Consider the following 15871-nt stretch of genomic DNA (forward strand, 5'->3'; position numbering starts at 1 on the left):
CGACTATGCCTACGTTCTCTGTATGCTACACCTGATTGAACATTTATAACAATTTTCAATACAAAATTGTTCACTGTAATGTACAAAGGCATGTAATATTGAGTGTCAAATCAATAACTCCTCCGCGCGACAGCGGCAGAAAGTTAGGAAGAGATCTGTCGATGAGCGAATAAGTACCTTAATGGGAGGCAACAGAGATAGTTTTCAAATTGCAGGTGTGATTCGCGGGACAAGACGGTGAAAGCCCGTCTGCCCTTGCGATCTCTAGCTCCACAAGAACATACCTAATTGCACGCGTTCAGTAAAACGATTCAATGAATCAGTGACATTAACAGTCAATGAGAACTTAATAAATGTTTTGGATAATGATCTAATAAATCTAGATTCTGATCCATTCATCACCTGGTAGAAGTTGATACTTTAAATTATCGTCATGACTGCACCGACTGATTATAAAACGGAATTTCAGCGATTTTGCATCGGATATAATAATTAACATCGACGGATGCAATTACCCACTGCAGCGGCTGCATTCCGACTGCACGTCATCTTGCGCTCGTGTAGTGGCTAACTTTATTCTTGTTAGAAAGTCGCAAATTCGGCAACAGAGTGGGGATAGGTCATTGACCGGCAATGTTCTGAAGCTGTCCTTTAATGGCATACGTAATACTGATTAGCATTGTAATTGTTACAGCATCACAGCATCCACTACAACATTCTAGGAAAAGATTACTAAGCAGATAAAGCGAAAAATGTCATGCCCTACAAAGAAACTGGGTAAAGGCAATTTTAAGAACAATATCTTTAAATGTTTATAAACATTGTAACCGCAACTTAGTGAATGTACATTTCACTTATTCGGTACCCATAAATATCGAAACCATGTTAGTATATTCATACATACACACAAAGTCATAATTCGCACAATAAAAAACATTTAATAACATGATAAATGACCCGTCAATTCGAAATCATTGTGAGTTACGAATCGGAACAGGAAATTACAGTTGATTTTGAGCCATCACTAGACAAAAGAGTTGCGGTGAGAGAGCGTATTCTGTTCTGAGAAATCTCACTGTTAAAAATAAAGTAACTGTTCTTATTCGATTTTGAACGATGACCCAGTGCCCGTCTGTAAGTTCTAAATAGATCACTAGCAAAAAATCTTACTTTTTAAATTTCATGAGAACAGAATCTTTTGAAGTCGTTTACTATGTTCTGTATTGTATCGAACGGAGGCATTGAAATTAAATGTAATGCCTGAGGACATTGCTCGTCACCCTTTTCAGATGTAACACTGCAGATGGCCGCAAGTGCGAAACTTGAAGTGGAGGATGCTGTTATCGGTTCTTCGTTCGAACGAATATGAGCCCACCGTCTTAACGTTTGAGTTCTAAATCCTTCGTTAAAAGATCTCTTAGATTTCCAGCACCGCTTTGAAAGTTGCCCATTAACACTGAAGTGAACATTGTTATGCTTGTTCTGAGCCATTTTACTTTTAAAATCGTTTGTAAGATAAAAGACAAATCCTTAAATCATTAAATGTTGAAACAAAAGGAAAACTATACATTCAATTACCGATTTAGAGATGACCGTTTACAATCCGTAATAGTTTTTCATAGAATATTACGATGTTACAAAGTTGTTATTAGAAAAATAACAGGTGAGTATGAGCACGTTTATTTGCTTTTCATATTTTATCCACAAGCGCCCGTACATATAATTTTCTTAAGTGTGAATGGACGAGACGGCTTTTATGTACACAATTGTGTATGACGCAAATTTGTCATTCAAAGGCTAGATTGTGCAAAATAAGTCGTTAATGTGTAATAAAATAATGAATTCATTTGTAGTGTTTACCGCTACGATTACGGTTCGTTGTATTTTACTAACCTGCTTTTAATTATTGTCAAAATGTTAAGACAATATTTAGGAGAGTTTGAATAAGGAAAAACTTTATTAATACCCACTACTGAATAGCTTTGAAAAACTTCTATTACTGAAGTAGGTATCTACATGTCTTTGAAGTGAATGAAACAGATATCCTAATCTCACCGTCACCTTCCTTTTAGATTTTTGTCTGATGTCTATAAAAGTATTCGTTGATAGTTTTCTACAAAATTGCTATCAAACCTGTCAATACCGAGTATAGTTACTTTTATAGCTGCTTCAGCCAGTTCAAGAGAAAATAAAATTTTAAGCCCATGTTCATACAATTCGCTTTGATATAAACGAGTTGAAAGCCACAAGAAGCTTTAGAAAATTGCTAGCGTATACCGAAATATAGGTCAAGTAACTGCCTTGAACAATGTCTAGCAAAAAAAAACACATTTCCCGAGAGGGATTACGAAAATAAACTAGACATCGAGCCGCCTTGTGCTTAATTACATTACGGGTTCTATTTTAGAGAAAAGTCAAATTGGCAGCCGGCGAAAACTGACCGATACGTCAACAGGTGAACATTTACGATCAGCAAGTTTTATAGCGAACATCAACGTCGATGATGGTACATATGACCGTATCGCATTCTCTCACAGTCATGAAAATTCCAGACATCGATATTTTTAGTTCGATCGTAGATATCTGACGCTCACGTGAGAAACTGCTATTAGATTAATTTCAGACCAGGAATGGAAGTAAATTATCTAGGTGCCGCTTTCATTAGACATAATCAGAAGAAGCACTTATCGTAATTAAAATCTTAATCTGTTTAGTGATGTGCACTTTACCGAATAATCAGCCTATATGCAAGTGGTTATTTGGCGCACTGGTAGATTTAATCATCATTAGATTTTAGAACGAGAACAACATAACATCGATGTCGAATTTGTACAAGTTCCAACGTGTGTGTTCATTCATCAAACAAAATCCGTTACTGACGTCACCAGAACACGTTTTGTGTGTATCGGATACCTACTATACATTAAGATATTTTTTTAAATACCATTTACTACTTATGGCATGATATCAGCAGAATATGATTTGTAAACTAAATCGTTATCCGGTTTGTGTTCAGAAAAAAATGTAATCGTGCATTTGTCGAGGGAATTGTGATATCAATAAAAGTTCTCCCTCCATTTTTATAGAATCGATGTTAGGGACACGAGACAATAAACTGAAGCGAAGAGTAAAGAAATTTACGTGGTACGAGCTGGTGCGGTACCATGACCTTGGTACGCTCGTTTGCAAAATGAACCACAAACTAATCGATGGGCGTATTCTCAGTATATAAACACAGGGCTTACAACTACGATCCAGTAATCCAAGGTTTAACTGGAACTTTGCATTTAGCCCAAGCCCAAATCCCAGTTTAAATATTAAATTTATTTAAGCAAACTTATTTAATAACATCGTAATTTGGTTCAACATTAGGGCTTAACGATAATCTTTCACTAATGCCACAAAGTTTGTTGTGTCTGTTAGAAATTGTCTCGTAAAGAACAGTTTAAATTTTTCTGAAATATTAGCTACAATAAAATTTATTTCATTTATATTGTTGTCTGCACAACTACCTACTAGTTATAAGAAAATATTCAAGGGCTAGACATTGAAAATGTATCATTTCCTTTTTATCACAAAATTGTACAGAAGTGGTCGTTACTTCGTTGCTAATTTGCACTACAGCAGAATCTAAATTTATAACTTATCCATCTTCAGAATAAAATAATGTTTAGCCTCAAGGAGGTACTGTAAACAAATGATTGAGAAGTAATTCATTTTCTTTCAGCCTGATTAATGTCCTAGTCGTATCCATTTCCATACACAGAGAATAAAGCTATAAAATAAATCATGGTTGAGTGGCACATAATGCCGTCCATCAGAGGACCATGCCCATATTGTAACTGGAGTCAATTGTTCAGCGTTTGAAAGACTTACGGGTTTATATTAAAACTAACTAGCTTTAGCTAATACCTATAAATCTTCGGTCAGAAAGTAAAGGCATGTCCTATGTGTTTATTCATGTTATGATCTATTTGTGTCCCAAATTTTGTTAAAATTCAAATGTTCACCATTTACACAAACATTCGCATTTCTCATAGTAGTAAAAAGGGTTACGCAAATGAGTAAGTTAGGTAGGTCATTTCAAAATGCTTGTTTGTTTATAATGAGCCGGTAGAAGTCGGTACGTAAGAAAAGAACAGCGAAAATGAAATCAAAGAGGAAAATATGCGAAAGTAGAATATACAAAGTCGCTTAAAAAGAAAGATAAATAACAGATAGAGCACAAATTAACTTCACAACAAAATATGAAATTGATTTGTTAATATTTTTATAACAGAGTTGCCTACCTAGTTAGGTATATTAATTGAGGAAATAAAAATTGGTGAACACATGAATTATTATCTGTGTTCTTTACTTATAAGTTAGTTAATATAATGTAGCTTTCATAATTTATTATAACATTACAAACACCGGGAAAACGTATACGAATCATGTGCATCAAATGAACCCACGATACGAATCGCAAAAGTATCACATTTCAATTTAAAACGAATATTTAGTATTCACGAGGCCTGGGCGGCATCCGTACGGCATCCGACGGCGACGCAGTTTATGGTAATCTTCATTCATTGCAAATAAGCACGGATCATGTCTAAACACAGATAACAAGGTGTGCCAGTCATGAAACATCTAGTACTAGCATACTGACCCAAGTGATTTCTCATTGATAACTTTGTAACGACAATATTTATTTAAGATTTGTTGCTTATTGCATTTAATTTAATACTAAGTAAGTTGCTTTGAACTTAGGAGAAACGAGGGACTCGTTGACAGATTTCAGTATAATTATTTCGAATGTGTTTTCAACATTATACCCAAAGAGGGTTCCGCTAATTAATTTGTGGAAGTGTTGTATTTTATCGAGTTTATTGTCACAGCTTAACATTTCCAGCAATATTATTGGCTATAGGTTGGATACATTAGAAGAAACAATTAGTACCATTGACCTGAGAATAGGTAAATAAGTTTCCGCTGCTATTTACAATATTAGCATACATTTTACAAACGTACCGTACGTGCTGTAATGTTTAGTAGTAACGATTCATCAATGATGTGTCGAGTACAACTTAGTCGTAACGGTGTATTAGTATATCATAGCTAAAAATAGTACAACGTACTATAATCCACTTTTTCCGTTAAGAGCGGAACGCTCAGCAAAAAATACCGAATGTCAAATCGTCGAAAGTAAAACGTGGATTTTTCCTGTTAGGTATTTGGACACGTGTCGTTTGAGATTGCGTATCTTCGCCTCTTGATATCGATACCATAATTAATATGCGTGTAGGTATATTATAATGTGATCTGGGTTTAAAACTCACAAACGTCACTTGACAATTTTATGGTAATCCCTAACGGTGTTAGAATACATTGTATTTCTTTTGTTAATCTCTTGATGGAGGGCTGTATAGCATTTTAAATTAATCACAGCTTTATTTCCAAGGTTTGACAATTTAATTAGTGTAATAAATTGTGATAAGCCTAAGACACTTGTAGATTAGGGCAGAGCTGGTATAGAAGACGCTGGGGAGGTTGAAAGCTCTATCGAGTTCGGTCCGTATCGCCATATCGTACCTTCATTCTCCAGTACCACATTACATTGGTACAAAATATAACCACAGATTACCTAAATAAACCCTGCAACTTGTCTCGGCTCACTTGCTCCTCTATCTCGAGTGTCTGTTTTACTATCAATACGAATAACGTAGCTTAATGAAACTAAAGCAACAAAATTCTATTGTCTTATATTATACGAACAGTGAAGTTATTCTAAGAATTATGACTAGTATTACCGGTCGTTAGAATTATCTTTATGTAATGTCCGTAAAATACAGATGCTATCTTTTATTAATGTATTATCTCAATTTATAATAATGTTAGAGCTGATGAATATATAATGCACAATAGCTGAATACATAAGGTATATTGGGTACCTATCAATTTTTAGTAATCGAATATTAGCTTACGTAAGGCTGTGCCGAAAAGTTCAGGAAGTATTACAGGTATTATATTATGACTACGTTACGCAATGTTTGAACACCACTGGAGGCTACACATACTAGGGTCTGAAGATTTCATTTATTGATACATTTGTTACACGACACGTTCGTGGCTAATTCAACGATCAGTCGCTAAAAATAGACATTAGCGAAACTAACTACTTTCTATTTACAAAGAGTAATATCGTGTCAGTTTTTAGGCTTGACCGGCAGCTCGGCGAGGGGGAAGAGGGGGGACACGGTGCCAATGAACTTGGCGATGCCGCCGGGAAAGCAAATGCAGCCTCGCGCCACTGGGTCACACAGGTACTGTCGCGGAACGAACGTTATCCGAACACCTTCGCGTACACCATAAATTCATAACGGCCCCGTATGAAACAACGACCACGTTATTTAGTCGCATTGCACACAATTTATTGCTTGAATTTTCATTGGGCGCACCGGCGTACATACAACCAATAAAGCGTTGCGTTTGAATTGCAAATGCCTCTACAAAATGCAACGGCTAAGTAGATATATTCCCACGTCTATTAGATCTAAATGCGAAGCTCGAGGGCATCGCTTCGGGTTAGAACAAGTCAAATACCTCGTGCGATAATTTAAGCTCGGTCAAACTGATTTTAAGCGCGAATAAATAGTTATGGCAATTGTAACGCAATAAATTCTGTAAGGATGATACTTACATTCATTAAGACTGGCAACGTGCCATTCTGAGGACGTTTCCGGCAAGCGCCGGCTACTGCCGTTTCGTTCTGGCGACGCCTGAATTACAATTGCGAGCGGACGAGGTTCTGCCATGCGTCATTTTCAACGTAATGTTGTTTACTTTTTAAAAAGCTACACATACACTAAAATTGAATATAGCGAGGAAAGATCTAAGCGTTTGTTGGTGAAGCATCTATCCATGTGGGTCAACAAACCGAGAAGCTTTTATCAAACGCAATATACATTTCTGTGTCGATAGCAAACTGGAACCACACGCGGCGCGCAAACCTTATCTAAACTCCAACGCTTCCCCTTTCGCAGTAAAGCTCTAGTATGCTGCACTTGTTATGGAAGAACATTTTCAAAATAAACTTTTCAAAATATTACTTAAAGAATAAAACTGAATGTAAGCTCACTATAAATTATATATTCCAATTTATAGCGAGTAATTATTTGCCTTTCTTACTTTCAATCTAAAAGGGTACTTACTACTTACTTGGAAAATTTCGATACAAAGTAGGAAATTTTTATAGGATTGAAATTAGTCACTGTGTTGTCTTATCAATCAACAGCTTTTCAAGGAGACGCGACAGAAAATAAACAAATTTCAGTGTATTTTCTTAGTGAAAGAAAGCATCTAGGTACATAAAAAACAGTAAAAGAAAATCATTGCTTCGTGGTGGGCACTAAAAACTTTCAGTGTAAGAAATTACACAGCTGTATAGACATTAATTAACGGTTAGTTATAATTGAACATTTGAACAACGTCCACTGTCAAGTTTATAACATTTCGAAACAAAGAACGATAAAGGTTTATAATTAGAAATATTGTGTAGTACAGGGGTCAACACGCATCGACTCGCAATTTCCAATGGCTCGGTTATATGTTTCAATAGTAATACTTTATCAGATTATTGAACTTAAGTATTATTCGCCTGTTTCTCTGTACCTACGTTCCTCTACATAGATAAATGATATTATCTCAAGAATTTATGGCAAAATCCGAAACACGAGGTATTTTGTATGTCATGTTTCTTGAAGACATTTATTGAAGCACTATCTATTCCGTATAATTGTTATTGCACTAAGCGACGTAATAAGAATGGTATAATCAATAGCACAATCGAAAATATCAATTTATTGGTAATTTAACACTGTCTCGACAAGTTTGATTACGATTTTAACGCTTGCCTGTCACAGTTGACAGTTGTCAAATTATGTAAAAAGGATCACGTCATAATTTGAGCGAGGTAAATAGGTATTTTTGTTATCAACTATTGCAGTTTACAGAGTTTTTAGCGGCGTAACACTTGAATGTTTGATTTGTTAAACGATAGTGTCGGTAGATAATCGTTTATTTTGTTTGAATCTGAGGTCACAGCACTAATTAGCTGGCGTGGAAGCATGTGCGGAATGCACGTGAGATCCAACAAGTCCATCGGCCCCTTGACTGGTTTAATTATTCGCACGAAACCACTCGAACTGTAGCATCGATTCAATTATTATAATTAGGTAAATGCAAATACGTTTTAGGTAATTTTTAGAACGTTTAATCGTGACAGTATATTCAGTAATGGCGAAGTGAAAGCAACTTTAAAATTTATAGCGCTAATATTGTCACAGTACACATTTAATTGCAATAAATCATATCTTATCGATATTTGGAATTGTTAATAGTTTCCATATCACGGGAGCGGTTCGTTGAGCTGTTATATTATCGTTGGCCATTATCAGTCAACAAACTTTAATAGACGTGCGATTATTGAGGTCCAGTAATTTATTATATTTTATTCTGTTGTCTTGTAATTTAAATGTTTGTAAAAACAAGTTAAAAAAAATGTTGGAAATACACGACCTTATACGAAACTAGTTATACTCATTAGCAATATTTGATAAACATCAGATTAATTCGTTGGTCTAGTAGTTCTAAGTGCCAATTTATACTGTGATAAAGTATGACTGGTGATCACATCAACCGTTAATACTTTGTAGATTGCATTCATTTATCTAGGTAGGTAGGTACAATAGTTTACAATACGGGTAATTTTAAAGCATAATATGGTCCAATCTATACATTATAATTCTGTACGCCTATTTTGCATTACTTTTCAAGAAAATAAAGGTTCATTTAAGCATTAGTATTGCTAAGTCATGATCATAACATTCAAATTTTATTATCTTCTAAAAAACTCTATTGCTTTAGTACAATGACATGCTACTGCGCAGTAATCGGCACTTTATCGTTGCCTCAAGCAGTTCTTGAACGTTGAGCGAAAAACAATATTTTTTACATCGAGTACGAGATGAAAAAGAAGTCAGACGGCGTTCGTCGCTCGACGCGTTTTTTCGAACCCTGGACGTCCTTGCAAGGCGCGGCACCGTCACGCACCGTCGGCCCACAGCTGTTTGTTTGACAACAAACTAACGCGATATGGCGCATGTTATCACCACATAATTAATGGTAACACGACCGCTCTGACGTGCTAATCAAATGTTCTCAGCTATCTTTCCGACGGAAAAATTATACTCTGGTGCATGTGACTTCATCATTTCTCGAATGATTCATGTGCGATATAAATGCAACTGACGTATCAATCCGTAAAATTGATTTAACACAGGTGGTGAAATTATGACGTCACTTGAATAAACGGAACTGTGCAATCAAATCTTATGATTACCAAAATCTTAATACACATCACATCACTTGTTTAAAAGGAGCAACTCAATCGTGACATAAAGCATGTAATACCAATAAAACGGAGAACTCATAAAACCGCCAAACTTGTTTGGACCATATAAATTACAAACTTGTAAAACACGCCCACATTTTTTTACAAATGGCCGCTTTATTTGACAATGTACAACGCGCAGATCGCAGCCAAGAAGGCATTTTGTGCATCCACTTTCACCAATATAAGCACGCCAATAGATTGCATCGCGAGGTAGAAAATGTACGCGCGGATAATTCTCTCGAATTGTCAATAGAGAATATTCACATCTTAAGTGAAATGCCTGAAACTACGCGATTTGGTCCGGTATTGGTATATTTTCTTTGTAATCACTATCAGTAAGAGTAATATTTAGAACGTACCCGAGATAAGTGTGTTACATTATTAAGTGGGTTAGAAATCTACTTGGCTCGCACGTAACTTCAAGTTAATCGATCTTTGTTCTTATTCTCGTTGTTTCAATCCGCTAATTTAATAGTACTTACTGTTTTTTATGCAGGATTTTAATCAATAAAACAATGTTTCATTCAATCATCAGTCTAAGTCTTAACGATTATTAAGATTTTTGTAGGAAGGCAGATCGATAACGAATAACAGTTTAGAGTTTTGGAGTAAATCAACAATAAATTTTAACTAACTATAACGCAGGTTGGTATATCGATTCAAGTTTACTTCTCCGAATGGGTTGTTATCAATCAAGGAACAACAGATAACATAATCTTTTGATGAGTAAGTTCTAAAATTATGCACGAATAGGCCGCCATGAATTTCAGGCAATAAAAATAAGTCATTAGTCTTAATGCATGTTGTTTCATAATCTAGTCATTAGCATGAAAGGTTGATTTGCTTAAAATATGCTTTCATATGGCTAGGTCGTAATAACATGCATAAATTTAATCTCATTCTAAAACATGACGCGTTTTACGTTTCGTTACGCTTCTCTGGGCCCGAGTCCCGAACATGCCGTAAGAGCGAGGACTATTTGCAATGAAGATCCATTAACTCGGGTCAATAGTTCTCAAGATTACATCGCCTATTCATAAAGATAGTATACTTGCAATATGAATCTATTTAACAATGGAATTGCTATCAAGCGTTTGTTGCGTATTATCGCAATTATTTATAGAGAAATACAAGCTTATGTCAATTACTTCATTTAAGCCGAGGAATATTTTTACTCCAGCTATTTTTCCATCGTCAGATAACTTTATATGCGGAATAATTCTCAGACAGATGACAAACTCAAATTTTCAATACTTTGTCTTATAAAACGATTACCTAGGTATTCCCGACATAATAGAATATGATAATGAAAAGATTGTGTCTAAGTACAACAAATTTGCGCTAGGCAGCTTTCCGGTATATGTAATCGCAAAATCATGTGTCCATGGAACTGGCCGTAAACTGCCATGATTCCATGAATGGACAGGAGTTAAAAAACAGTACGTTTAGACAATGGGCCATTGAAAAAACTCGAGGAATCTTTACAAGCAATAAAATAACGGGAGCTGACATAACTGCTATTTTTAAGTACTATGCCCAGAAACAAAACAACAAACATCATTTTCAGGATACCAAATGAGTCCATATTTTAAACATAAACTGTCCTGTTAAGTATCTCGCTGGTATCTTGTTAGTCATATTAAGTGAGTACTTAGTTGAACTATTTTAAGCACAAATGGTAGTGCATGTGAGTCGATCAGAAGCGAATGGAAGGTTCGGGTTTCACGGCCTTCGGTTCTCTACTCGATTACCAACGACGCCAGTGACGTAGTTGCGCTGGCGCCTATACCAACTTCTCTGCGGCTTCGTGTCATGAATACATGAGGAAGTCTTTAATACTGTGAATAAATTCGCGGTTTTACTCAGGGTTACTAAAGGAATGTGGTTTAAGTTACCCAGTGAGTTTCCAGTACAGCAATAATTATACATGACCCCAATCACTGTTATCTGTTTAATCGCAAATTGATTTCAAAAATGCATTATACACCCAATTTACAGGTAATTATAAGCACCCGCGATTATATTAAAGGATACAGGTACAATAGGATTGCGAGAAATCTAGTACAATAAAAAGTGTACGTGTATCGTCGAGGAGGCCAGACGAAAAAGAACGCACGATCGTCGCTTTTTTAGCCAGGCCGTAGATCGGGTGCGTTGCGCGTGAGTCACTCGTCGGCATACCGGCGCGCACCATGCACCGTACGTGTCAACCACCTATTTATGTCGCAGGACGAACGCGCAAATAAACAGCATCAAAGGGACGTCGGATTCCGCTCGGCGGCGGTGCGAGCACCAACCAAAAGCAACGAAAACAACCACCATTGTCTACGGATGAGTTATTTTCGCAAATAGACACGGGATTCGCCACTTTCAGCCACATGCGTTCAACTTGTCGCTATCCAAGCTAGCTAAGTTAAGATCTAAGGCCTGTTGCAAACTGTTTTCGCGAGTTTGTACAGCCTTGTGTCATCAAGAGTCAAGAATCAGAGAAAACAATTCGTGTGCAGAAAAACTTAGGTATGCTAGCCAAATCAAGGATAGAACTAGGTAGTCAGTCATCTAGTTATCTGGTTTTGGCAGTTACAGGTAGGTAATAATATTGTTATAGTCACAACTCAATTTGAATAAATGAATGAATAAATAACAATTAAGTGAATCATGATGTGGTTGCTTTAATCTTCATTTGTATGAAAAAACGACTACCACAACTTTAATAGCTAGAACACCAATGATATTTCAGGAATGCTAATGGACTTAATGCACAATATAAAAATTAAAGTAGATAATGCAAGTTGAATGTTTCATAGTCAAACAAAAAGATTCAGTAAAAAGAGAAAACATTTATCAGATTGTAGATATGGGATATCTCAAAATCTTTGTAAAGTAAATTAAAGATTAAACTAGTAATCTCAATTCTCAAAAGTTCCAATAATGGAAATCTTGGGTGGCAATAAGAGGTAGGTACCTAGATACCTAGTATACCTACCTACCTGGATTATCTTGGATCTAATTTGGGTAATATAAATGGGTATTTACCTTATTCCCTAATGAATAATAATATATAAACCATTTCTATCTTTTTACGTGTCTATTTAAAATAAACTAAACAAGGACATATTAATTAATGAATAAAAATATCATTGAAACTTAAAGATTCAGTGAGTTGAACAAAAAATATTTGTTAGGTACCAAACAATTCTAACTACAGTCACTTCCATTGCCAGTTTGTTTTCATATTGTAAAAGTTGATATAAAGCAAGTGTTGAATATTGATATGAAGAATAGAAGTTCAAGATGAAACGTCACTGACCTTTCATCCTCGGGCGGTGGAGCGGGCTGCGGCTCCTCCTTGCCGTCACCAGTGTCGCCTGCCTGCAGCGTGTCCGCGGACACATCCGGAGCACCACTATCACATGCATTCACATTCACATTGCTCATCACTGCGCCACTTATCGCATGAGACACCACCGCACTCACGGGGCTACCGAAGCCCTGACTGTCATGGCCGGGCTGCGCCGCATTGCCCACGTACGCGGTCGAGCTCACCGGCATCGATACCACCGGCGAGTTAGTCCCCGACACTGTCGCCTCGACGGGCGCCACGCTGCTCTGCGACATGACCGGCACGACGCCGCCGTAGCCCAGACCCATACTAGTCTGGGACTGCACCACGTTCGGGTGGACCCCACCGCCCATACTGACTGGCATCGACGGCTGCATTGCCATCGGAATGTTCTGGTGCGCCATAGACACCTGCGCCACCGCTTGATTAGCGACGTACTGCACGCCCCCCATCTGCCCTTGGCCGCCCACCTGCTGCGGCAACATATTCTGTTGCCCCATGTGCTGTCCAACAGGCATTTGCTGACCCACATTTGCTGACTGCATGAATATAGGATCTGAGGCGGGTATCTGCATACTAGGCTGATTCCCGTCTAGAGTCATCTGCATATTCTGAGGAGCTGCAGCCATCATTTGTTGAATGTTTCCTTGAGTCACATTGCCCTGCTGCGGAGCAATAGTGTGCACTGCGGTCGGCTGTTGTTGACTGAGGCTTTGGAGATTTGCTGGCAACGTTGAACCCTGAGGTTGAGAAGGCATTGGCTGTAGATTTGTAGGAAGAGTGGCACCTTGCTGTGATGTAACAATACTTGTGAGCACCTCTTGTGGCAAAGTCTGGCCTTGCTGGCTCATCTGTGATTGTTGCGCATGATATTGTGGTACATTATGTTGTGGTTGTACCATCTGTTGTTGTGATGATGGCATGCTAGCGTTAATCATAGACTGAGCATTGGACTGCTGATTGACAGCTTGATTGTATTGTTGCTGTACTCCAGACATTCCCTGTTGTTGCATTTGAGGATGCATACCCGTCACAACAGACTGCTGGGGTTGTGATGGTAGCTGGTGCATTTGAGTTTGCATCTGTGGAATCTGCTGGTTGGCACCAGTCAGTTGAGTAGGCATCTGCATCTGTTGAATGTGATTAGGTATTTGTTGATTTTGAAGAGCTTGTATCTGAGCCTGGCTCGGCAAGTGTTGAAGTTGAGCTTGTTGGGCTCCCATAGGCTGTTGCTGCTGAAGGTGATGAGCTTGCCCCATATTAGTCATTTGTGGTTGTTGCATGTGCATTTGAGGATTAGGTTGGCCTTGTATCTGTTGCATTTGCATTTGCTGCATTTGTGGTTGTTGGTTCGCTACCTGAGGCATCTGTCCCTGATTGGGCATAGCCTGCATCTGAGGCATTTGCTGTTGCATCTGAGACATATTAGGAATTTGTGCCTGAGGTAAATGCTGACTCATTTGCTGCATTTGTTGATTAGGAATTTGCTGCATTTGCTGCGGCATTTGTTGATGCATAGGAATTTGTTGCATTGCAATACCCTGAGATTGGGCTATGACTTGTTGTAACTGATGTTGAGGAAAACTCTGTGGTATTTGCTGCACTTGCTGAGGTTGAGTCTGCTGCGGGTGACCCTGGCCAGCATTCTGCATAGTAATGTGTGTCATACTCTGTGGGTGCTGCTGTCCAACTTGCTGGTTAGGTTGCATGTTTGGATTTGGCATCTGTTGAGGCATTTCTAATGGTGGCGACTGAACAGACACAGACTGAGAAACAGGCATCTGTTGCTGCACCACATTCAAAGGTTGGGTCAGTGACTGCCCAGGGGAAGCCATAGGGAATTGTTTTTGTAGAGTTTGTTCTAGCTGCTGTACAGTAGGAGCATTTCCTTGCATGTCTTTAGGCCCTTTATTAATCAGATCATTAGACACTTCATCATGTTGACTATCATTAATTACTACACCACTGTCTGGAGCCTGCAGCGCATTAGTCTCTGTCACATCTAAGTTGTTGTTCAACGTGATAGGAGCATTCTGTTGTGTTGTAGTGTGATCCAGGTAGTCCATACACATCCACCGACCCCTTCGGAAAGGTTCAGTGCTCTCAATTTTTACAACCTTAAACCGTTCATTTCTAACATGTTCTTGTATTTCTTTCATACCTTCTTGTGGTTTAGCATTTCCTATGAGATTAATAATGCTGCCTGCTCCGGCATTAGTAACGCTGACATGCATGTCAGTCACTTCTGTATTATTACTATTTGGCACTGCTCCTCCTATCTGGTTAGTGGCGTTGTCCTGGCCGACGATCGCGAGCCCGTACTGAGAACTGGTCGGGATGACGGGGGCGCAGCCTAGAGATGCACTTGACGCGTTGTAGAACACATCATCCTTCGAGAACGTGTCCTCGGAATAACTAGGCGTTTCATTCTCAATGTCAGTCACTCTCGATATGTCGTCGGTGTGAGATTCATCTAGATCGTCGGCGGAGTCTTCGCCAGCATCAGTGCTCACTCGAGAGCCGACCGTCACACTGGTGATCTGAAATGAAGATATTTTCCTTGGGTTATGGGCGGCTTGCAGACTCGTCGGGTGAGTCACTCCCTTCTCCGACTCGTTCAGTCGAAGAGATTCACTCGTCGTACGGTGAACAACGTTGTTATACTTGTTTTTCTCACTAGTTTTATGTGACTTTTGAATCAGATTGTCAGCCATTATGCCGTCCGAACTGAATGACTATCTAAAGAAAATTTCACTGTTTATTGGCTTCAGAGACATTTGATAGACCTTTCAATCACAATAAGATATGAAATATAAAATCATTGTACACTCACAATTTCACAAACACAGTAATTTAACTATATAAGTTCTTAAAATTCATTAGTAAACACACACAGTTGCGAACATCTTTCAGACGGCAGCAACATGGCGGCCATTTATGCGCAATGCATTATGGTTGACAATTTGCAGTAGACTATAGACATTCTAGACGGATTCGTGTTGGTTCAGATCTATGGTCGCTAGATGGCAGTACTAGCATATGATTAAAATTGTAAAATGTTATAATACTTTGATTTTTATTTCAGATTTATT

At 38.0% G+C, this 15871-nt stretch overlaps 1 protein-coding gene across 3 annotated transcripts in view; it reads right to left on the reverse strand.

Moving 5' to 3' along the window:
- Positions 1-15734, reverse strand: part of LOC142987884 (uncharacterized) — a 142786-nt gene extending 127052 nt beyond the window's left edge. For 2 of the 3 annotated variants that reach the window (XM_076136840.1, XM_076136832.1), the window contains exon 1: positions 12747-15733. In XM_076136840.1, coding sequence (XP_075992955.1) covers positions 12747-15493 — 2747 coding nt within the window. In that variant the 5' untranslated portion in view covers positions 15494-15733. Of the gene's footprint in view, positions 1-12746 lie in introns of all 3 variants that reach the window. The other variant, XM_076136848.1, reaches the window with a different exon arrangement.
- Positions 15735-15871: the final 137 nt, after the last annotated feature.

The sequence above is a fragment of the Anticarsia gemmatalis genome, chromosome 1 (genome assembly GCF_050436995.1).
Source record: "Anticarsia gemmatalis isolate Benzon Research Colony breed Stoneville strain chromosome 1, ilAntGemm2 primary, whole genome shotgun sequence".
NCBI classification, from domain to species: Eukaryota; Metazoa; Arthropoda; class Insecta; order Lepidoptera; family Erebidae; genus Anticarsia; species Anticarsia gemmatalis.